Genomic DNA, 23,061 nt, shown 5'->3' with positions numbered 1-23,061 from the left:
CTAATTTGTTGTTTTTTAGTAGCTCAGTTGTGTCCAACTCTTTGCAACCCCATGAACTGTAGCCTGCCAGACTTTTCTGTCCATGGGATTTTCCAGGCAAGAATGCTGGAGAGGGTTGCCATTTCCTCCTCCAGGAAATCTTCCCAGATCAGAGACTGAACCCAAGTCTCCTGTACTGGCAGGTGGATTCTTTACCACTGAGCCACCAGGGTAGCCCAGAGAACTACTAGGGTAGCTCTGTTTTATGTGGAAAGTCTTTGGAAGACTACCTAGTAAGTTATTATTATTATTTTCTTATTAATAGAGGCATGGTGAGGTTTTTTTGTTTTTTTAAATGTACTTGGGCTTCCCAGGTGGCCCTAGTGGTAGAGAAGCCTTTTCCCTTTGGTGATCATAAATTGGCCATCTTTTGTGGCTCAGATGGTAAAGAATCCACCTGCCAAAATGCAGGAGACCCAGGTTCAATCCCTCGGTTGGTAAGATCCCCTGGAGAAGAGAATGGCAACCCACTCCAGTATTCTTGCCTGAAGAATGCTTTGGACAGAGGAGGCTAGTAGGGCTCTGACATAGACTGTAGGCTACGGTCCATGGGGTTGCAAAGAGTCAGACATGACTGAGTGACTAACACTTCTGCTTCACCAGCAGAGTGAGATGCAGTGATATGACCTGTGGTTTCAAGTGGCTGAGCTGATCTGGTGACTTTGACTTTCAGGCCTGTTCCCTGCCATCCTCAACCTTGCCAGCAATGCACACATCAGCACCAATGCGACCTGCGGGGAGAAGGGGCCAGAGACGTACTGCAAGCTGGTGGAGCATGTGCCTGGGCGGGCCATGCGCAATGCCCAGTGCCGGGTCTGCGATGGCAGCAGTGCCAACCCCAAAGGCAAGTGGGGCCCCTGTAGGAGCGCACCCCTTCCTAAACGATCACTGGAGACGTCTATTAGGAAGCCACGGGCCTGTGTTCTCCTTACTGCTGTTTATTTCCACTATATTACAGTTTAGGAGTTAGCAACCTTAAACCACAATCTGAGAGCGTAGCGGGTTTTTTGTTTTCCTTCAACAGAACGGCATCCGATATCCAACGCCATTGACGGCACCAATAACTGGTGGCAGAGTCCTAGTATTCAGAACGGGAGAGAGTACCACTGGGTCACGATCACGCTGGACCTGAGGCAGGTGGGTGAGGCTGGAGGCACTGCAGGACGCGGTGGGTGGCTGCGTTGTAACCTCACATTGTTGTTGTTTAGTCGCTAAGTCATGTCTGACTGTTTGTGACCCCATGGGCCACAGCACACTAGACTTACCTGTCCTTCACCATCTCTTGAAGTTTGCTCAGACTCATGTCCATTGAGTCAGTGATGCCATTCAACCATCTCATCCTCTGTCTCCTTCTTCTCCTCCTGCCCTCAGTCTTTTCCAGCATCAGGGTCTTTTGCAATGAATTGGCGCCTTGCATCAGGTGGTCAAAATATTGGAGCTTCAGCTTCAGTATCAGTCCTTCCAATGAATATTCAGGGGTGATTTCCTTTAGGATTGACTGGTTTCATCTCCTTGCTGTCCAAATGACTCTCAAGAGTCTTTTCTAGCACTACAGTTTGAAAGCATCAATTCTTCAGTGCTCAGCCTTCTTTATGGTCCAAGACTCACATCCATTCATGACTACTGGAAAAATCATAGCTTTGATTATCTGGACCTTTGTCAGCAAAGTGATGTCTCTGCTTTTTAATCCACTGGGTTTGTCATAGCTTTTCTTCCAAGGAGCAAGCGTCTTTTAAATGCTCTTTATACATAAGGAAAGTCCACTTGTTCCTAACATGTCTACATCCTGGTCTCACTGTTTTTGCACTTGGTGGATTTGAGTGAAGCACAGAGTTTGTCGTTGGTACTGGTTCTGGTCACATTTATCATGTCCAGGTATCCTTGGGGTGATGAATGGAATTGTTCCCATGTGGTTTAATGTTCTTAGACACTGTGTCAGGAGGCTGATTATCCATCCACCCGTGATGCCTTGACAAGTGGTACCCAGTGTCCACACACACACAGCTGGTAGGGGCACAAAACACATGCATTTGCTGCCTTTCAAGCTTATTATCTTACTATTTTCACCACGCAGCTCTAGTAAAGGGTGCTGTGTAGAAAATAAGGCTTGGAAACAGAAGGAGATAGCATTAAACCTCTGGACTCTTTGATGCTGTGTATGAGAGGTGTGAGCACCCTAGTGCTCAGTGAGGAAGCCTTCAGCACCAGCTAGGAAAGGTAGGGTTTAATTGGCTTAGATCACATGTGTAGCTCCCTAGCTTTGCTCAAGACCACTCAGGACAATGGAGTGAAATACCATATGAGCGTTGGTTGCCCCAAATATTTCTAGGGAAAGGAAGGAAAAGGGAAGAAATCTGAGTGAAAGGGATGAAAAAAAAAGGTGGCAGCTTTTGTCAAATTTCTATTTCAGTTCTCCGGAAAAGCCATAACATAGCCTTCTTATTTATTTCTATTCTGTTCCTCTTGGGTCAGAACTCATCGGTATCATGGGAAATATGCAATGAAAGAGACAACTCATTCAAAAGGTGTACAGTATGAATTTTGGAGATTTTATGATGAGGAATCATAGTTTTTTGAATGAAAGTGAAACATGAAAGTGTTAGTCTCTCTGTCGTGTCCAACTCTTCGTAACCTCATGGACTGCAGCCCAAAGACTCCTCTGTCCATGGAATTCTCCAGCCAAGAATACTGGAGTGGGTAGCTCTTCCCTTCTCCAGGAGATCTTCCCGACCCAGGGATCAAACCTATATCTCCTGTATTGCAGGAGATTCTTTACCATCTGAGCCACCAGGGAAATCACAAAATACTCAGAATTTTAAGTAAAAGCAAGACAATACTGGGTATGTTCACGAATAAGGAACTTTTGAGCTCTAATCATAATGGTAAATGAGGTAGTAAGATGTAAAGCTAAGGAGACATTTTCCAAGTTCAGGTTCATAGAATCATGTAACTAAAATAATACATCTGGGCGTTTTCAGCCACAAATCCTGAATTAATGTGACATGCCTTTGCCTTTTCAAATCCACCTAAAGGAAAAGAGCAAAAATCCCCTTTTTGCCTTGGCTTTTTTTTGTCTTTGTTTCAGTGGTAAGGATGCTTCTGCAGGAAATGTTGGTTTTCTCATCATCTTCTCAATGTATTTTCCTTCTTTGAGGGAAAAAAGTACAACATTTTCATTATTAGGAATGTGATAGTATGTGAGTTTGGCCAAATGAACAGCTGGACATTTTACAGAGAAACTTCAAATCCCAAGTTCGACTGCTATTTATCTTGCAATTTGTCGATCTTGGCTTCTCCTAACGAGAGCTTTTGCCATAAGTTGGACTGAATCAGCTTGAGGAATTCAGGGGCCTCAGTTTTAGATCTTTAAGTCTTATTCACACCGAGTCATGGACAGAGTTATACAGGCTTCTAGGGCTTCCCAGGTGGCATTAGTGGTAAAGAACCTGCCTGCCAGTCGATCCCTGAGTCGGGAATATCCCCTGGAGTAGGAAATGGCAACCCATTCCAGTATTGTTGCCTGGAGAATTCCATGGACAGAGGAGCCTGGTGGGCTATGGTGCATGGAGTTGTACACGACTGAAGCGACTTAGCACAGCACAGCAGGTAAATTCTAGTGTTTTTAGATAAGCTTCTAAATTAAGATAATTTTAAATAACAAAATACTCAGAATTTTCTTCATCTTTTGCAGAATATAAAATTTCTACTGTGCTTTAAGTGTTTTAAAAAAAAGTTCAGATGATTCTATCTGAGCAAACCTTTCTCAGATATATTTATCTATTATTTTTATTGTGAAATATTTTGAATATGTAACAAATGTATTATTGTGACACACATATAACCACCCCCAAGATTCAGGGATTTTTAAACATTTTGCCACATTGGGAACACTTTCCAAGTGAATTGCAGTCATGGTGACATTGGACCAATGCAAAGTTTTTTGTATCTTCAGAAAATAGGACATTTGTTACAAATAGGCACTGTGCCATTAGCTAACAAAGCTGACAGCAATGTCCTAGTAACTAACTATTTCTTCACTGAGATCCAGTTGTCCCAGTTTAATCACTGATGTCTTTTATAGGTTTTGTTTTGTTTTTCAAACCAGGATCAATAAGGAACCCACATTGCATTCGATTACTATGCTTCTTAAGCTTCTTCTAACCTGAATTGTTCTCCTTTTTGGGGGCGGGGCGGGGGGGCTTCCCAGGTGGTACTAGTGGTAAAGAACTTACCTGTCAATGCAGGAGACACAGGGGATGCGGTTTCAGTCCCTGGGTAAGAAAGATCCTCTGAAGGAGGGCATAGCAACCCACTCCAGTATTCTTGCCTAGAGAATCCCATGGACAGAAGAGCCTGACAGACTACCATCCATGGAGTTGCAAAGACTCAGATATGACTGAAGCAACTTAGCATGCACACACTGTTTTTAAAAAGTGATATTAGTTTTTGAAAACACAAGGCTTTTTGTCTTGTAGAATATCCCACATTCTGGACTTGTCAAGTGGTTTCATTGTGATTTTAATATGTTCCCTTATGTCCTTTATTTCTCATGAACTAAACTCAGCTATAAGGCTTGATTACATTCCAGTGAAGTATTTTTGGCCAGAACCCATGCGTGGCAATCCTGGCTGCTCTGCTGCACCCAGGGCTGGTTGTCTCATGAGAAGCAAGGCTATCTTTGGGTCCCACTTAGGTATTGGCATCTGGATCACTCCCTTGTCATGCTGTTTCCCGTTTTTCCCATCTCTTATCCTTGTTTACTGGGTCTCATTGACACGCAACTTTTAGAACGTGGAAGTGGTTACAGCTTCTGATGACTTTTCCATTGTCAAAGTCTGTATGTTTCTCTGGCAGGCCAGCTATTCACCAGCTGCTAGTTAATTTCTAGATTATACACCCCATGAAGGCAGGGACCACAGCTGTCTGCTTCCTCTTTTCTTCCTCCTCTTTCTCTCCCTTCCTTGTTAACATTTATAGAGGCTTGTCTTGCATGCCCAGACATCAGCAGAGTTGAGGCAGTGAGTGTGGAATCACTGCAAACCAGTGCTTTATTTTTGCATTCCTTTTTTGGGTTCACAACTGGATTAAAAGATAACCAGCCATCAGCTATAACCTATCAACTGCTTTGTTTCCCTTCGGTAAAAATGTAAGCTCTGAAGTACAGGTTTTAAAGTAAAATTGTTGCTGATACTGCTAAGTCGCTTCAGTCATGTCCGACTCTGTGTGACCCCAGAGACGGCAGCCCACCAGGTTCCCCCATCCCTGGGATTCTCCAGGCAAGAGCACTGGAGTGGGGTGCCATTTCCTTCTCCAGTGCATGAAAGTGAAAAGTGAAAGTGAAGTCGCTCAGTCGTGTCCGACTCTTAGCGACCCCATGGACTGCAGCCCACCAGGCTCCTCTGTCCATGGGATTTTCCAGGCAAGAGTACTGGAGTGGGGTGCCATTGCCTTCTTCGAAAGTAAAATTAGGCAGACCTTAATGTCATCAAGAATCATAGCAACTTCATGTTGTAAATGTGTTCATGCAACTTAAATATGTCAGCGCTAAGGTTTTATGACCAAATCAGTCACCTTCATTCTGTTGGCAAGTGCCAAAGACATTGATCCTGTTTGCGACTTTCTAGTTGATGACAGCTGTAGAAATTATGGCATTTTTAGCTTCGGTATACAATGTTTGGTTACCTGAAAGATAAACTGAATAAAAGATAGAAAGTGGTGTTATCAGAAAGTCCACAAATGTTGTTTGGTTTCCAGTAAGATTTAACTGTGGAGTGTTTGCGTTAGTAACATATTATAGGAGGAACGATTCAATTTATCTTTTTACTTCTTTAAAATAATGCCTGTGATTCATTTCTTTCATCGATTCACTGTATGTTAGATTTTACACTGTTAGATACTTAGCAATGTCTTACTTAAAAAGAAAACAATCTGTAGGAATTGTTTTAAGAAAAAACTGATGAGTCACTTAACAAATGTAAAACTAACATATACATGGAAGGTGTCCTGGAGGCAACCCACTCCAGTATTCTTGCCTAGACAATCCCACGGACAGAGGGGCCTGGCAGGCTACAGTCCATGGTGTCGGAAGAGTCAGACGTGACTTAACGACTAAACCACCACCACATGGATAGTGTCCCGTCATAAACTATTGCTCACTGTCCAGTGACTTAAGAATATGTTCGATGGTGTTTTACCACTGACGCAAGCCAGGGATCCTTTGTGATAACTGAAAAATTTAAAGATATCATTCTGAGAGAGGGAGTATGCACATTTGATAGATCTTGAATTTTATGAGTGTCAGCATTCTTTTAGTTGTTAATCATATGAAACTGTATATATTCTATTAAACATATTTAAATGTATTCCTGTGGTAGTATTTTTCAACTGAATAACTCAAGGATTTCCAGTTTGAGATACTCTATGTTAGGATGCTGGGCCAATGAAAAGATGCTCAACATCTTTTGACACTGTGGAAATGAAAATCCACAATGAGATACCACTTCATACCCATCAACATGGCTGTTGTCAAAAAAAAAAAAAACAAAACAAAACCAGAAAATAAGGGTTGGTGAGGGTATGGAGAAGTTAGAACCCTTGTGCAGGGCTGGTTGGTGCAGTGCTATGGAAAACGGTATGGTGGCTTCCTTAAACACAGCATTTCCATATGATCCAGCAATTCCACTTCTAGATATATCCTCAGAGGAATTGAAAGTAGGAATTCAAAATGATATTATATTCGAACACCCATGTGTTATTGCAGCCTATTCACAACAGCTGGAAGGTAGAAGGAACCAGGTGTCTATCAACAATGAATGGATGAACAAAATGTGGTCTCTTTATCGAATGGATCCTTTTGCCTTAAAAAGGGAACAGTTGTGATATATATGCTTCAACATGGGTGAACCTTGAAAACATGCTAAGTGAAATTAGCACTTTTATTACCTATTCCCCTGGGCCAGGGGTCCTGCAGCCCCCTCATCCTGCACTGGCTCGTGGAACCCTCATAATCACACCATGAGTCTGGTTCCCCATTTGCTCCTTTTGGCAAATGATGGAACTGAGGCTTAGTTGAAGTAATTCAAGGGTAGAACTCATGGACTGTCTGCATTCTTGGACAGTATCGACCCTCTGGCTGGCTAAGGTTTGTGACAAATATGTTTGTGTCCTGATGTTTTATTTAACTGTATAGCGTGATCATTTCCCAATATAACTGAAATCATTATGAATCGTTTTAAAGCTCCACTAACATCCTGTTCTAGGGCTTACCCATCATTTGCACAACAGTTTACGCCTGACATTTTGGTTGCTTCTCTGTTATGGGTAATAACTTGAGGTTTCAGTGAAAAAGGAGTACATGCCAGTGAAGGAGTGCAGTGTGGCCAGATCGTTTCCAAGGCTCAGAATGCACGTTTCTAGTTCGTGTTGAGTATTTCTTTTAAAAGAAGTATTCAGTGCCTGTTGTGTAGAGGGATCTGTACATGTACATATTCACAGTCATATGTCAGGAATCTATACATAGTGTATAGATTATGCAGTCCATGTAGTACACAATCTGTGTATAATATATGTAATTTAGTACTTTAGAATTCAGAATAGGACAGGGTTTAGTGAAGTGTATATAGAATATGCATAGTCTATTATCTATGTACCATGTAGAATCTATTAGTGTTGTTGTTCTTCAGTCCCTAAGTCGTGTCTGATTCTTTGTGACCCCATGGACTGCAGCATGTGAGGCTTCCCTGTCCTTCACTATTTCCTGGAGTTTGCTCAAGTTCTTATCCACTGAGCTGGTGATGCCATCCGACCATCTCGGTCCTCTGCCACCCTTTTCTTCTTTTGCCTTCAATCTTTTTGCCTCCCTTTGCCTTCAGTCTATTAATACATATACATGAATGCTCAATCTATGTGTTGTACACGCAATATACTATGTGTGTATATATATGTGTGTGTATATTGTTGCTGTTGTTCAGTTGCTAAGTCTCGTCCGACTCTTTGTGACCCCATGGACTGCCGCACGGGAGGCTTCCTTGTCCTTCACTATCTCCCAGAGTTTGCTCAAACTCATATGCATCGAGTAGGTGATGCCATCCAACCATCTCATACACACAGACACACACATGCACCTACATGTATCCACACAGGTATAGTTTGTAGACTCTGCAGCATTTTTGCTTGTCCATATTACTTCATCTCTGATAGTCCTGGAGAGGAGACGGCCCTCTCCTTGGAGATTAGGAGGTAGCAGTGCAGTGTGGTCCACTGGCTTGCCCAGAGTCACATGGCTGTACAGCTGCCCCTGGGGCTGGACACTGTGACTTCCATCTCCTTCCACACCGTCCGGGTAGTCTCCCCTCCTTTGTTCTGGTCTCCCCGGATTGTTCCCTCTCTGTTATGATTTCACAGGGAGACTGGCAGGCACGCTGACAACTTCCTCCTGCCTTGGGAGTGTCTGGATTCTTCCTAAACCCCTCCTCTCTTTGCCACCCAGCAGGGTCCTATCCCCTGGGAAATGGGGCGGAGTATCAACACTCCTTGCATGGTAAATCTGGGTGTCCCCTAATGTGTGTTTTGGTCAAGAAGCAGGAAAATGCATCAGTGTTTAGCAACCTCCTTTGAAAATGTTTCAACCCGGGCAAAATTTTCCCTGGGAGTGGCCCGATTTGTGAGTAAAAATGTGTAATGTCCCTTTAGAAGACAAAGTGTGTTTCGTAAAAAGAGGAAACATTTTCTATGGCATTGAAGATAAAGGCTGCTTTTTGAAGCAGTGCTTTATACTCTGTGTAGGTTTAATTAGGAAGTAGCACTTTGTTGTGGGAACATAATCACAGAAGGGCCTTTGTTTTACGCAAACCTTTAGACAAGAGCTGCTTGTGTGCTGGGTTTTATAAAACCTCATTAATTTGGATGTCTGCTGTTGTTTTTTTTTCCCCAAAAATTTCTGAAAAATTGGCAAGAGCTGGATTGAGGTCTATCATTGTATCATCCAAATGTAAAGTGTTTGCTAAGCACATTGACAGGTAAATAAGAAAAGAACAGGCAAATTTCACATTCTTAAGGCAGAATCTTGAAAGACTTTTAGAACAAGAGTTGCATGTAAATTGGAGCTTCTCATTACGAATGAGTCTTGGGTGTCTGTTAAAACAGGTCAGGCAGAAATTATTCCTGGAGATCCTGGTCGAAATGACCAATGGCTGTGTATTTGCATCTATTCAAAATGATTTTATTTCAATTTTATTTCAATTTCAATTACTTCACATGGGTCTCAACTGATTTCAAATACTAAGTTTTTCTTGAGTTTGTTTGGCAAAATGAATAGATTGGAAGAAACCAAGTCCCTCATTATGAGTTGGAAGTAAGCCACGAGAAATCCTTGCCCTTCAGACGCTTTTATCTCTTTCGTTTCGGAGATATGTCTGTCTTTTGTTTCCACATTTTTATTGTCTCATTTTGTTTTCCCCTTCGCAGTGTCTCTTCCAGTTATCTACTGTTGCGTAAGAGACCACTGCAAAACGTTATGGCTTGAAGCAACATTCATTTTATGTCTTTCTGTGATTGTTTCTGGGGGCCAAGGTTTCAGGAAGACTGAGTGGGTGTGTCTCAGGCTGCAGTGCATTGCCAGGGGAGCAGCTGGGGCAGGTGGTCTGGAGGAGGGGCCCCTGGGCAGTTGGGGGTAGGGTCTGGGCAGCTAAGGAAGGGGTGCTAGGGTAGTTGGATGGGGTCTGGGCTTCTGGAGTAGGGGCCCTGGGGCAGTTGAGGGGGGTGTCTGGGGAGCTAGGGAGGTGGCACTGGGGCAGCGGGGGGAGGGCTGGCCAAGGCTCTCCCCTCACGTGGTCTCAGGGCTCCTCCTTGTGAACTCTGCTTGTGGGCTAGGGGCTTCCTCACAGCACGGCGGCCCAAGGCAGGCTGCGACCGGGCAGTTCAGGGCTCCAGCACAGGTGTTCCAGAGAAAGTGACAGAGGTTGCATCCCTTTAGGGCCTGGCCTCAGTGCCACTCAGCATCTCCTTCTTGGCTCTGTGGACCTCCCAGTCCCTGAAGTTGGCTGAGATTCAAGTGGAGGAAACACAGGGCAACCCCCGCCTTTCACAGGAAGAGGGGTAACCACTCTGAGACGTCTCTGAACCCCCACTGCCTCACACTTCTGAAAAGAGCCTTCTCTCTGCTGATCTCCCATAGCTTACCTTTTAGGGGCTGTGCCTTTGTATTTAGGCGACATAAAGAGCTGTAGGACCAAGTGGAAATATAGAAATCACACCTTAAATTGTTCAATGTTAATGATAAGTGAGCTGAATTTGTTGTTGTTCAGTTGCTAAGTCGAGTTTGACTCTTTGTGATCCCATGGACTGCAGTACCTCAGGCTCCTCTGTCCTCCAGTATCTGAGTTTATTCAAACTCATGTCCATTGGGTTGGTGGTGCCATCCAACCATCTCATGCTCTGCTGCCATCTTCTTTTGCCTTCAGTCTTTCCCAGCATCAGGGTATTTTCCAGTGAGTCAGCTCTTTGCATCCGGTGGCCAAAGCATTGGAGCTTCAGTTTCAGCATCAGTCCTTCCAATGAATATTCAGGGTTGATTTCCTTTATGATTGACTGGTTGGATCTCCTTGCAGTCCAAGGGACTCTCAAGAGTCTTCTCCAACACCACAGTTCAAAAGCATCAGTTCTTCGGTGCTCAGCTTTCTTTATGGTCCAACTCTCACATCTGCACATGGCTGCTGGAAAAACCATAGCTTTGACTATCCGGACCATTGTCGACAAAGTGATGTCTCTGCTTTTTAATACATGAAGATAATTGAGGGCATATGTGGAGTTTCCTTTCCTGACAAGATTTATTTTTAAGCTTTATCCAATGTGTGTCATCAATGGTAGTTTGCCAAATAGTCAAGCGTAACCATTTTTCCAGTTAGCACAACTTAGTTTACCAAAGCTCCCTGCTTTTTCTTTTCCTGATTTAAATGGCAGAGTGTTGGCTGTACTGTTAGTCTTGCTTGCTCTACAGGGCTTCTTAGATCAGCCTTGGGAGGATTTTGGAAAGTGAGTGAAGAGAATTTTGCAGGACTCTGTCAAAATATACTTTCCTATCTCCAACTGTTTTGGCTTCAAAATAAAGCTTTTTGTATATTTATGGAAAGAAAGAGAGGTCTGTTCTGGAATTATTTCTTCCTATTATAGTAAAGCTAAAAAAAAAAAGATGTTTTAATTTCTGAAGAAATTTTTCTTTGAAAATACATTTTGGAATCCATTCTTGTGTTTGTTTTTAACTTTTTTTCCCCTGCTTTTTACTTAGCAATGTATTCAAATGGTAACATCTAACATCTTCATCTTTAAAAGGAAAGCTGTAACAAAGTAAAAAAAAAAAAAAGTAGCTCATGAATACCTCTGCTGTATTTCAAAATATCTCACATGCTTTTAATGCCTTCAATGGACCTCTCTATGCAGAACTTCCTTTATTCTGATATAGAAGCAGAAAATATTTAACGTAGAAAAAACTTAAACAAAAATCACTTGTGTTGCTAACAGCCAGGAATTATCTTCTGATCCATTCCATCATATCTGAGAACACTATGTTTAATAATTCATGACATCTGCTTCTGAAGGGCTGACATCTCAGGATTCCGTGATGAATCCTGGGATTCAGTGGCCACATCCCGGGAAAGTAATCAACAAACGGTTGGTTCCATATAAATGCAGATATGGTCACTGTATCTTAAATTGTCGTTTAAGGTTGATCTTGGCCTTCAGGGGCTTCTGGGCTAGCAGGGGAGAGAGGCAAGAAAGCAGATCAGTGGTGTGGGGGATGTGAGGGTTGAGCAGGCTCGGGGCACAGGTAGGAAGAGCAGCTGAGGGCATCAGAAAGTGAAGGTATTAGTTCAGTCAGTCCTTTCCGACTCTTTGGGACCCCATGGACTGTGGCCCACCAGGCTCTTCTGTCTATGGGATTCTCTGGGCAAGAATACTGGACTGGGTTGCCATTTCCTCCTCCAGAGGATCTTCCTGACCCAGGAATCGAACCCTGGTTTCCCACATTGTAGGCAGATTCTTTACCACCTGAGCCACCTGGGAAGCTTGAGGGCATCGGAGAAACAACCCAAATGCAGGACTGGGTGAGGGAAGGGTGCCCAGGAGACAGCGACACAGGAAAGGCCTGTTTATGGCACTAAAATAGTCCATCCAGTGTGATCATAATGGATATCTTTCATTTTTCTTTTTACTGAGATATACAGTTTTACATATGGGCTTCCCTGGTAGCTCAGACGGTAAAGAATCCACCTGCAATGTGGGAGACCCAGGTTCGATCCCTGGGTCGGGAAGATCCCCTGTAGAAGGAAATGGCAATCTAGTCCAGTATTCTTGCCTGGAGAATTCCATGGACACACAGTTTACACATAGTGAGGTGCACATTCAAAAATACTGCTCAGTTTATACACTCACTAACAGTGAATGAAAGGTGTGTCTCATAACCCCTTAGTAGCGTGGACGCTAACAGTTTCTTTTTTTGTTCTTTGTTTATTAAATAGCAAGGAATTTTCATTCATTTGGATATAATGTATATTCATTAATTTACATTTTGTTACTTTATTGAACACTTATTTGGGAGCACTGAGCTGAATTCAGATGCTTAACAGTTTGTCTGATATTGTTGATCACCTTCACAGGTGTAAATTGTGCCATGTTTATTCATCTCTGCCCAGGCAAATGTTCTGTCAAATGATGGTGACAGTTTTAGATCTTTGAATATGGTTTTAAGAGGCAGGAAAGAATTTTCAAGTCATAACAAAAGAGAACAAAGTTGAATGAACTCTGAATACCGTCCTTTTGAGAGGTGCCAGTTGTCAGGAGAATAGCTATGGTACTTAGGGAAGTACCATAAAGTCAAAAGTCCGATAGTGATACCTGACATCCATACTTTGCATTTTATAAAATGTTTCCTATTTATTATTTCACACCTATGATGTGAGAAATCTAAAGAACATGTAGATTCATAGTTATATTACTCATTGTGAATAATGCATTGTGGTGTAGCGAATACAACTGGATTGATCATTTTAAGCCTGAATCCTGGAAAACATTATATTAAAAAATTTTTTTTTTTTTTATATTGGAGTATAGCTGATTAACAATGTTGTAATAATTCCACCTCATGTGAAGAGTTGACTCATTGGAAAAGACTCTGATGCTGGGAGGGATTGGGGGCAGGAGGAGAAGGGGACGACAGAGGATGAGATGGCTGGATGGCATCACTGACTCGATGGACGTGAGTCTGAGTGAACTCCGGGAGTTGATGATGGACAGGGAGGCCTGGCGTGCTGCGATTCATGGAGTCGCAAAGAGTCGGACAGGACTGAGAGACTGAACTGAACTGAACTGAATAATTTCAGGTGCACAGCAGAGCAACTCAGCCATATATGTATACACATGCATCCATTCTCCCCTGAACTCCCCTCCGATCCAGGTTGCCACATAATATTGAGCAGAGTTCTCTGTGCTCTACAGTAAGTCCTTGTTGGTTATTCATTTTAAATACAGCAATATGTGCATGTCCATCCAAACTCCCTAACTCTCCCTTCCCTACATCCTTCCCTCTGGCAACGAAAAGCTTGGTCTCTAAGTCTGTGACTTTCTTTCTCTGGATTGTAAGAAATTTAAATCTATTAATCACCAATCAGAGTTCCTTGGACAGCAAGGAGATCAAAGCAGTCAATCCTAAAGGAAATCAACCCTGAATATTCATTGGAAGTAGTGATGCTGAAGCTGAAGCTCCAAGACTTTGGCCACCTGATGCAAAGAGACAACTCATTGGAAAAGACTCTGATGCTGAGAAAGATTGATGGCAGGAGGAGAAGGGGTCGACGGAGGATGAGCTGGTTGGATGGCATCACCAACGTGATGGATATGAGTTTGAGCAAACTCCGGGAGATGATGGACAAGAAAGTCTGGCATGCTACAGTCCATGGAGTTGCAAGGAGTCAGACACGACTTAGCGACTGAACAGCAATAAATCACAAAGCGTTACCTTTTTCAGTGCATGGGTGGGGATTAATTCTGGAAGTCGGACTCTGCAAGCGTTGGTCTTAGTGAGATGATGACGCTGCCGAAGTCGTGACAGAGATGGAAACTCTTAGGGACTGAGGCGGCTGCCTGCTTATGCCAAGGCATTCAGACCTGTTGCTCCTTTGAAATCTGTGCTCAGGTTCGTGGTGTCACTGGCTTGCCCTGGCCTGGTGGCCCCCATGCCCCATAAGGTATGGAAATGAAGCCTGGGAAAGCTGGGAGGTCAGATTAAAAGTTGCAGATAATTAGCTGGGATGCCCACTTACCTGAGAAGCTCAGTGAAGCCTGAAAAGCACTCATCACCTTCTATGCGCCAACTGCAGTGGCTTACGCTTTCTTAGAGTAGCTGATAGCCACTGCAATAGGTGCAAATGGCTGTGTCCTTTGGTTTGTGTGTGTGTGTTTTAATTAGGAGACTTCCTTTTCCAGCAAAGTTTTAGATTCGGAGAAAAATTGAGTGGAAACTATGAATTCCCATATACCCTCACATAAGAGTTTTTTTTTTTTAATCAAATTTGGGTTATTCATCATTATTTTTAACGTGAAATCATAAAGTGACTGAGCTAATGTAGTTTTAATAATTTCCAAGACCTTTCCTCTGACAAGTAGGTGACCGTTGGGAATTGTCAGTCTTACAATTTAAAAATTTATCTTTTCTCTACTATTTTATGACATGTAATCAGAAGATACTTATCTTTGTGCTTCGTGTGCTAGAAGCACGAGAAAGCCCATGAAATAACCGTTTCTTAGGTTTCCACTGCGGTGGCGACCATTTAGCATCATTTACAACCTCGAACCAGACTCCAGGACCAGGCGAGGAGCGGGACTGCCCCGCGGTCAGCGCAGCACGTAGGAAACATCACCAGGAGGAGAGCCCGCCTCTGAGCTGTGGGTCTCCAGTCATGTCATGCAGAAGCCTCCTTTCACACTCAAACCCTAACGTTTGTCCTCTGATTTTGTATTTTGTGAAGCCATCAGGCCTTGCCAGGGCTTAGTAAGAGCCTGACAGAACCAGGGCTGGGGGAAAGACAGGACTTCATTCTCCCCTCTGAGCTGCTGGCCTGCCCTCCAGATTGCTCGGTGGGCTGCTCCAGACTTGGTTCCTGTTATTGTGGTTCAGTTGCTCAGTCATATCCGATTCTTTGCCACCCCATGGACTGCAACACGCCAGGCTTCCCTGTCCTCCACTGTCTCCCAGAGTTTGCTCAAACTCATGTCTATTGAGTCAGTGATGCCATCCAACCATCTCATCCTCTGTCATCCCCTTCTCCTCCTGCCTTCAGTCTTTTGCAGTATCAGGGTCTTTTCCAATTTCTAAACAAGGGTTGGTTCCTAATCATTCTCTATTTAGAAATCTCCATTTTCCCCAAAACAGTTGAGTCTTTGTATCATTCACTTTTCTCTCCCTAATTTCACATCTTTTTTTCTCTTGTGGTAAAACATACATAACGTAAAATTACCAATTTAACCATTTCTGGGTTCACTGGCATTCACATTGTTATGTAACCGTCACCACCATCTACCTCTGGAACTTTTCATCTTGGCTAACTGAAACTCTGTCCTCATTAAACACTAATCCCCATCCTTCCTCCCCTCCGCAGCCCCCGTTTTCCACAGTTCTAATTTTCATCTCCATGAGTTTGATTATTCTCCACAACTTGTATGAGGGGAATCATATAGTATTTGTCCTTTTGTGTCCAGCTGACTTCATTTAACATAATGTCCTCCAGTTTTATCCATGTTGTAGCGTGTATCAGAATTTCGTTCCCTTTTTAGGCTCAGTAATATTCCACTGTATCTCAGAGCTTGTTTAGCCATTTATTTTATTGCTTTTAAAATTTCATGTATTATTTATTTATTTATGGCTGTGTAGGGTCTTCACTGCTGTGTGGGCAGCTCTCCAGTTGTGGTCTGCAGGCCCTTCACCATGCTGACCTTCCTTTTTTTGGAGCACAGGCTCTAGGCTGTGCGGGCTTAATAGTTGTCACACCTGGACTCCAGGGCACAGACTCAGTAGTTGTGGCACACCGGCTTAGTTGCTCTGTGTGGCATGTGCAATCTTCCCAGAGCAGGGATCAAACCCATGTCCCCGACATTGCCAGGCAGACTCTCCACCACTGAGCCACCAGGGAAGCCCCTGTTTAGCCATTTAGCCATGATTTTTGGAGGAATCGCCATATTGTTTTCCATAATGGCTACATCAATTTACATTCCCACCACATTTTTTAAATAAACAAAAGCCTTCCTGTATAAGACATTTATTTAGCAGTTTTTAAGTGTACTGGTTTGTCAAGTCGATGCCTGAGAAATTCTAGATGTTCCGTGTAGTTAGAGGTTCCTAAAGAAAGATGGAAATCTTCAAATAGGATGTGGACCAAGGTTCCACGTACTGAGTGAAATCTTTAAACAAAAGAATGCTTTCTAACTTCTCTAGGGCCGATACTGTAAGCGATTCAGCTAGATTTAGGGACCAAAGGAAAGAAGCACATAATCATTGTGTCCAGGGGCTGTAAATGTGTAACTCAAAGGTTAATGTTTAATGCACCCGGTCAGGTGCAGATTCATACGATTTCTCTAGACGATGTTGCCAGTTGGATTTGTAAGGCTTAATGATTAGGGGCCCCTTTTACTTTTAGGGAGTGATGGACTGTTTTCCCACGATGAGGGCTGAGCAGAGGGCTGTGGGGCCGTCTGCTTCTAACTTGCTGAATCTCCTGGGCACCATAGGTCAGCGTGAGGACCAGGAGAGGAAGTGAAAGGAAGTTTTCAAGTGTCTTCAGCCAGAAATTCTCCGGAACTGAGGACAGAAGAGGGGAGTGGTGGCTTTGAGGCCACACGAGGGAGGCTTGTCCTGTCTTCCTGAGGTGTCTGGCCAAAGCTGGAAAACCTTGCTGGGCCTCCACGTTTTTCTTTCTCACTCACATTAGATCTTTAGGAAAACTCTTTAAGACACATTGCCTTTTTCTCTACTTTAGTCTTGATCTTTTCTTTGTCACCACCACCATCTCGCACGACTTCCTGGCACTAGCATCCAATTCCATCTTCGTTTCATCCCTGGTGACCTGGTAACTCTCCCTGGTTCAGGGCCCTCAAATGGTCAAGAACTTTGAACATTCTGCAAAGAGCCCCGTCCTGTCTGCTCCCCTCCCATCTCAACACTCAAGCCAGCTGGGCCTCCCGTTGTGTCCCACCTCTGTATTCTGGCCCTGTAGGGTCCCAGCTTCCTGTCCCCCAGCAGCTTTCTCTCCTCCCCTAGATGTCTCCCTCTCTTTCCAGAGATCCTTTAGAGAAACCTTTCCTGACCCTACCGCTTCTCCAGATGAGGGTGCCCCCCAGACATCCTGATCACCTGTCCTTCTTCTGGGGCCCTGGCCCACCTGTCTGCCCATCAGGGCATCCAGGCCATATGATGACCATGTCCCCCACCTCAGCACTGTCTTCATGGCCCCTGACACAGTCCTGTTACTAATACGAAACAGACATTCAATCAGTGTCTACAGAATGAGTCTCCAGTGAAAGGGTGTTAGAAGCATCCTTTGCTCTCAGCCTCCTGTGTCCTGGGGAGGGTGTTGGTGGCGAGGGGTGGGGACATCTCTGACAGCTGCAGCTCTGCCTTCCCACCCCTTCCCAGGAGAGGGGCTGTTGTTTTTCTAACAGGGAGCCAAGCTGACCCGTCCTTCTGGGCTCCATCTGGCTCTGCGCTTCTCCTCCTGGGCAGGCTGTTCTCAGGAGGCACAGCTCCTGACCCCAGGACAAGGCCACCAAGCGGGTGGGCATGTGTCTCTTAGCCTGTGACGCCAGAGGCTGAGCATCGGGCTGGCCTCTGGCACCCACCTTCTAGGCCGCCACCTCCAGCTCTGCTTTTTCCTGGATCATCCCTGACCTCCTCCAGTCTCCAGGACGGATTCCCAAGCCTGCTTCCATGGTCGGGAGGGGAGGAGGGACTGGTATTGACCGCCCACTCTGTTCCAACATGAACAAGTGGCACTGCGTCTGGGGGAGAAAGTCCAGTGTAATTTCAAAGGCTGAGATGTTCCTGGGTGAAAACCCGTGTCCCTAGGTGATGGGTGGTCAGGAGTCTGGGGACAGGAAAGGTGCTTTTTAGGTTTCTCAGGTCCTAGAAGGATTGGTACCTGCATTTCCCACATGGGTTTATCTCATTCTTGGGCTCAGCTGTCACCCGGCACCTCCAGGTGAGGAAAAGTACTAAAGATCTCCACAAAGAGTATTTGGGGACCTTCCTGGCTGTGCTTTTGAGGTTGTTTGAGTTCATCTCTCACAAAACATAGCCAGATCTTCCCAGAATGCTTGGAGAAATTAAATGCTAGGAGCATTTCTACAGAGAGATCTATGAGACAAGGGATGGAAACCAGCCTAGTATTTCCAGTTTTGATTCTTCATGGGGATCAACACGTATCCTTGGAAATAATCCCCTGAGTCATCCTGAGATGGAACCAGGGGCTCGTGAACCCTGGGAATCCTTACCCGTGGGCTTTTAGAAAGAGCTTTCCTAGTTGATGAAAAACAGAACTTCTCCCGGAGGGGTTTAATCACCCCTTTCCCATCCCCAGGTAACTGGTCCCGGTTCCCTTCTAATTCTGCAATGGGCCCCTCTCTCTGCCCTTCCTTCCTTGCTCATCAGCGTTCTCACCCTGGCTTTTCCTGTGTCCATGTGGAGAATCTGAACTTGGTTCCAGAATGAGCCAACCTTGGTTTTCTGAGACAGGAAGCTTAAGAATTTTCAGAAAAGAAACCTATTTGGTCTACATTTGCCACTATAAGTAGCTAGTCCCTCCTCACCTCCATAAAAAGAAAAAAACAAGAAGAAAAGAAAGATGGGAAAAGACAGTGGATTCTGACCTGTTTACCCTGCACTTCTAATGACAGCAGCAGATTTAAAGAGCAACAAACCTCTTTTATTTCACACTTCTCTTCTCATTCATGAAGTCAAGTCCTTTTGTCTGTTCATTTTGGGTACTGGTCCTAAAATGAGGCAATAACAGTATAACCATCATTAGCATCAAATAGAAATGATATTTTAAAATCAATGTCCATTAGAGATTTACCTAAAATGTGAATCCCGTGGATCCTACACACCAAGTAAAGGTCCAAGACCCAAACTCTTCTCATTCTGCCGAGTGTTTGATGCTGTTTCACGTCTTTATCAATTGACAAGCTACTTCGGGATACATACTCTGTAAAACCAGAAGGGAATCATAGCTGCGTTAGTAATTAGCTTTCTGGTAAATAATTGCTTCCTTATTCTTAAGTAATAAATATTAGCTCAAATGATCACTCTGAATTTTATTTTCTAATAATATCCAAAGAAATACACTTTTACAAAGCACAGATTCACCAGCTTTATAAGAATAGTTGAGCAATCGTCATACTCAGTCACTCACTCGGTCGTGGCTGACTCTTGCAACTCCATGGGCTATAGCCTGCCAGGCTCCTCTGTCCTTTGGAGTCTCCAGGCAAGAATACTGGAGTGGGTTGCCATTTTCTTCTCCGGGGAATTGTCCTGACCCAAAGATTGAACCCGTGTGTCCTGCATCTGCCAGTGGATTCTTTACCACTGTGCTACCAGGGAAGTCCCAATTGAACAGTATGATTTATCAGATAGACTGAACTATCTCTTTTCTAAAATGTAATTTGACTACAAAATGAAATCTCTTTTGGACTTCACTGGTGGTCCAGTGGTTAAGAATGCACGTGGCAATGAAGACCCAGTGCAGCCAAAAATAAATAAAATGAATGAAAATTTACAAAACAAACAAACAAACAACTTAAAAACAAATCTAAATCTCTTTTGCCTATGAAAAGGTCATTCCCACTGGGTAAGAGAAAACAATCCTCCATCCACTGTTTCACTATGGCCTGGGAGGCAGGTACGTGCTTGTGGGCAGAATTTCCAGCCGGGGTCCCGTGTGGCATCTGGGCCCCTGCGGTTACACAGCTGAGCTTTCTGGGGAGCAGAGACGCTTGGCCTCCCCAGCACATGTGAAGCTGAGCCCTGATGCTGGAGAATTAGGCTCCGTGTATTGTTCTTATCTCTGTGCCTGAGGTGGATTTAATACATTAAAGATTGAGCTGCATGAAAGTTCCTGTCTGGATTCCTGTGTCGAAAGCGGTGTTGGGTGCGCATGCACTTTATTTATGTGGCACTGTTTATGTGCATTCCAGCGATCATTAACAAAGGCCACTGGGTGGAAAACCCTGATGAAAGTGGATTTGAAAGTGGCTGTATCAGCTACAGGGTTTGGCAAGACCTCAGTGACGCTGAATGTAGTGGAAGCCCTGTGTCATCAATTTGTGTTCAGCCAACCTTATATGGAGAGACAAGGCAGTTCAGTCAACCATGCTAAAGAGCAGCAACAGAAATATCATGGATTTCATTTGGGCAAAGGTTCTATATATTAACAAAGAAGCCCTCACTATTTTTTTTTTATATTAGGTGCTAAGACCTGTTTGTCAGCACACAACGGGTGAATTAGACAAGCTTGTGTTCCTTTGCTTAGGACTGCTATAGCCCATACGGAAGACCTCGGGGTTTAAACAGCAGAAATGTGTTAGCAGAGTTCTGGGAACTGGAAGTTCAAGATCAAGGTGCTGGCAGGGTCAGTTCCGTCTGAGACCTCGGCTCTTGGCTTGCAGATGGCCATCTTTTCACTGTGTCCTCACAGGGTTGACCCTCCATCTGTGTGTATGGGTCCTAATCTTCTCTTCTTAAAAGCACACCAGTCAGATAGGCTTATGACCTCCCTTGACCTTGATTAACTCTTTAAACACCTCTATCCAGATACAGTCCCATTCTGAGGTACTAGGGGTTAGGACTTCAGCATTTGGATTTTGGGGAGACATTTCTGCCAGTAACGTGATTTAACATATTGCATCTAGATGCTTCATAGCTCCCTCTTCCACTTTTGCAGATTTACATCTCATAATCCCTTTTTTGATTTGTTTCCCAGTCTCCAGTTGGGGAACTATTCAGAGATTGTGAGAACAACGCCCAGTGTCATATCTGAAGGCCTTGATCAAGATACTTAAACGATTTGTCCTAAAGTTTTCCCAGTACGTTTGTTCTTCCACTGGATATCATTTTGTGACATGTGACTGACCTCTCTGTCTAAAAGCCAACAAGGGTTTGATGAAAGTACAAGAACATGGTATTGAAACAATTGCTGCTGGTTGAGGTCAGAGATTTGGAAAACTGGGTTGGTGCTCACTTGTTGCTCAGCTCAGGGTTTCATTCTTTTCTCTTGCAACCTGTAGAAGTGTGGTTTACATTTTAGTACCTGTGAGATCCTGGGAAGATTACTTAATCTATGCCTCAGTTTCCTCATCTGTAAAGTAGCAGGAGTAACAGTACATATTTCATGAGAAGAATGTAGTTAGAAAGGTTTGAAGTGCTAGTAATTCTAATAAAGCACTTAACTTGTTCTCAGCCAGGTAAAGAATCTGCCTACAATGCAGGAGACATAGGAGACTCAGGTTTGATTTCCTGGGTCAGGAAAATCCCCTGGAGAAGAAATGGCAACCCACTCCAGTATTCTTGCCAGAATTCTCCAGAATTTCATGGACAGAGCAGCCTGACAGGCTGTAGTCCATGGGTCTCAAAGAGTCGGACACAACTAAGCAACCGAGCAAACAAAATATAGTAAATAAAAAAGCATATAAATGATAGAATTTATGAATTACAAAATTGGGGAAAGGTTTAAAAAAAAATCTCCCCCAAAGAAAAAACCATGTAGTTATGTTCATAGGAAAATTTTCTTGACATGTTTATGCTCCAGCAGAATAGCCTTTGCCTTATTTTAATTATTGTAAGTGACTTAAATTGATGAAGATGGTTCTAGATTTTTAAACATGGAATTCAGTTCTGGATGCAAGCAGTTCCTAATTTTCCTCATTACTGAAATCCAATAACATTATTTTGCTTTTAATATGGTTTAGAACAGGGGGTGTGCTTTATTGGGGGGCGTTTCTTGTAGGTGAACAAAGTTATTGTAATGAGATAGAATTGGCCTTCCCAGGGAATAGTTCAGTAGATGAAAGTAAAATATTTTGGTTTATGGTGGGTTAATTTTGAGGAATTGTGTTCCTGGAATTGGTGAGGGCTAAGAGGAGAGTGAAAAATTTGGCTTTAAGCGACTGAACTGAACTGAACTGAAGATGGGGAGAGGCTTAAGACAAAAAACAGAAAACCAACAAGCCCGGAGGTCATATATAGTTGGACTCATCCAGTACGTAGCCTTTTCAAACTGGCTTCTTTCACTTAGCACTATGCATTTAAGGTTCCTGTATGTCTGTTTGTCTTTTTGTGGCATTAGAGCTCAATTTTTAAAATTATTATTACTGAATAATATTCTGTTGTATGGACATCACACTTCTTTTATCCATTCCCTGTGGAAGTTTTCAACTCCTTTGGGTAAATACCAAGGAGCATGATTGTTAGGTTGTATGGTTCAGTTCAGTTCAGTTGCTCAGTCATGTCCGACTTTTTGAGACCCCATGAATCACAGCACACCAGGCCTCCCTGTCCATCACCAACTCCCAGAGTTCACTCAGACTCACATCCATCGAGTTGGTGATGCCATCCAGCCATCTCATCCTCTGCCATCCCCTTCTCCTGCCCCCAATCCCTCCCAGCATCAGAGTCTTTTCCAATGAGTCAACTCTTCGCATGAGGTGGCCAAAGTATTGGAGTTTCAGCCTCAGCATCAGTCCTTCCAATGAACACCCAGGACTGGTCTCCTTTAGGATGGATTGGTTAGATCTCCTTGCAGTCCAAGGGACTCTCAAGAGTCTTCTCCAACACCACAGTTCAAAAGCATCAATCCTTCAGCGCTCAGCCTTCTTCACAGTCCAACTCTCACATCCATACATGACCACTAGAAAAACCATAGCCGTGACTAGATGGACGTTTTTTGGCAAAGTAATGTCTCTGCTGTTCAATATGCTGTCTAGGTTGGT

The 23,061-nt window shown here is 43.7% G+C and overlaps 1 protein-coding gene across 1 annotated transcript in view; it reads left to right on the top strand.

Moving 5' to 3' along the window:
* The window catches only part of LAMA1 (laminin subunit alpha 1), a 125,449-nt gene that overhangs the window by 17,656 nt on the left and 84,732 nt on the right, over positions 1–23,061 (top strand). Inside the window, exons 2-3 of the mRNA XM_052660378.1 lie at positions 713–883; positions 1,064–1,176. Coding sequence (XP_052516338.1) covers positions 713–883; positions 1,064–1,176 — 284 coding nt within the window. The remainder of the gene's footprint in view (positions 1–712; positions 884–1,063; positions 1,177–23,061) is intronic.

This window comes from Budorcas taxicolor, chromosome 22 (genome assembly GCF_023091745.1).
Source record: "Budorcas taxicolor isolate Tak-1 chromosome 22, Takin1.1, whole genome shotgun sequence".
Taxonomy (NCBI): Eukaryota; Metazoa; Chordata; class Mammalia; order Artiodactyla; family Bovidae; genus Budorcas; species Budorcas taxicolor.
This window is presented reverse-complemented; position numbering and strand designations above follow the sequence as displayed.